The 1,318-nt window shown below is 36.4% G+C and overlaps 1 protein-coding gene across 1 annotated transcript in view; it reads left to right on the forward strand.

Annotated features, from left to right (window-relative positions):
- The window catches only part of TANK (TRAF family member associated NFKB activator), a 22,600-nt gene that overhangs the window by 12,417 nt on the left and 8,865 nt on the right, over nt 1–1,318 (forward strand). Inside the window, exon 5 of the mRNA XM_010171131.1 lies at nt 1,004–1,080. Coding sequence (XP_010169433.1) covers nt 1,004–1,080 — 77 coding nt within the window. The remainder of the gene's footprint in view (nt 1–1,003; nt 1,081–1,318) is intronic.

A 1,318-nucleotide genomic window follows, 5' to 3' on the forward strand; every position in this document is an offset into this window, starting at 1 on the left:
TGTGTGTTAATTATTTTATGTTCTGTCATTAAAATTTTAGTATTTGTGAAAACTCCAGAATAGCATTTCTGGTTTATAATTTTCAGTTGGAAGCTTTCACCAAGATTGAGTTGATTTTTTCACTTTTATGCCACCCTATTTTTGTTATAGAATAGTATCCAGAGTGCTATTCTGTCATTGTGGGATAGCTAGAGTGCAGTCATCGATGTGAATCTGACCATGTAAAGATATTTTAGCTAGCTAATTAAAAGTGAACATAAGGGTAGGAGCACAGCAACACATAACTGGTTGCTATTAGACTTCCCAAGCATTGCTTAACTTAGTGTGGCAAGCATTTGTAACCCATGTTGCTTGGTGTAAGGCAGCTCACGTGTCTACAGGAGTGCAAGGTAAGGCAAACCTGTAGGCTATGGGTCTGTGATTATAAACAATGTATCACTGAAATCAGAATATTTGGCAGACACATGATCAAGTTGTGTGTCTGATTTGGAGCACATATGAACTACCCAGGCCATCTGGTAATGTCGATCTAGTGGAACTGGAGCTTAATGACTGGTTATTAGGAAAACTTTCCTTAATGCCTGGCAGATTTAGAGCTCTGTAATACTAGAGTGAACCACAAGGTGGTAGTCAAAGTTAATAACTTACTTTAAAACCTGCTAGAACCCTTGATTTACTAGCTTGTGGTGTGTTCATTGAAAATTTCAGTGAATAAATTGGTTTTTAAGAGGTAAAATAGCTGAATACCTCACTAACAAGCTTATACACAGTACATAATCTTACCTTATACATGATTGAAACAGAATTAGAGTCAAGCAATATTCTTGGAACCAATTTCCTTTCAAGGGAGTATGAGCAGAGGGATGCCACACTGAGTTGCTAAGTTAAACTAAAAATAAGAATTCAGGCAAACAGTAAAAAACTGCTTTTGTCATTGATACCAAGGTGAAGAGCAAAATTAATGGGCTAACCTGTGATCAATATTTTCATATTTTACTTTAAGGTGAAAAGTAAGAAAGTTGTTCCAGATAAGCCTGAATTATCTCTAGGGATCTCTGGTATTTCTACTATGCCTGAAAGGTAAACACTTTCACAGCATTAATAAAATTGTTTTTAATTGTCTTTTCTGCTATTAAATAAGACCAGCTATTTCCCTCTTTTCTACACAGTACCTTAAAAGATGGATGGGGGCAGGGAGCAGCAGAGGTCAGAGAACTGTTATGGTAAGGTAATAAAGCCAGTAACTACATGGAATCATAGTTGAGGCTTTGGAAGTATGTAGGACTTGGTTGGGAGGAAAAAAAATAGCCACTTAGTT

This window comes from Antrostomus carolinensis, unplaced genomic scaffold, assembly GCF_000700745.2.
Source record: "Antrostomus carolinensis isolate BGI_N321 unplaced genomic scaffold, ASM70074v2 scaffold6197, whole genome shotgun sequence".
Taxonomy (NCBI): domain Eukaryota; kingdom Metazoa; phylum Chordata; class Aves; order Caprimulgiformes; family Caprimulgidae; genus Antrostomus; species Antrostomus carolinensis.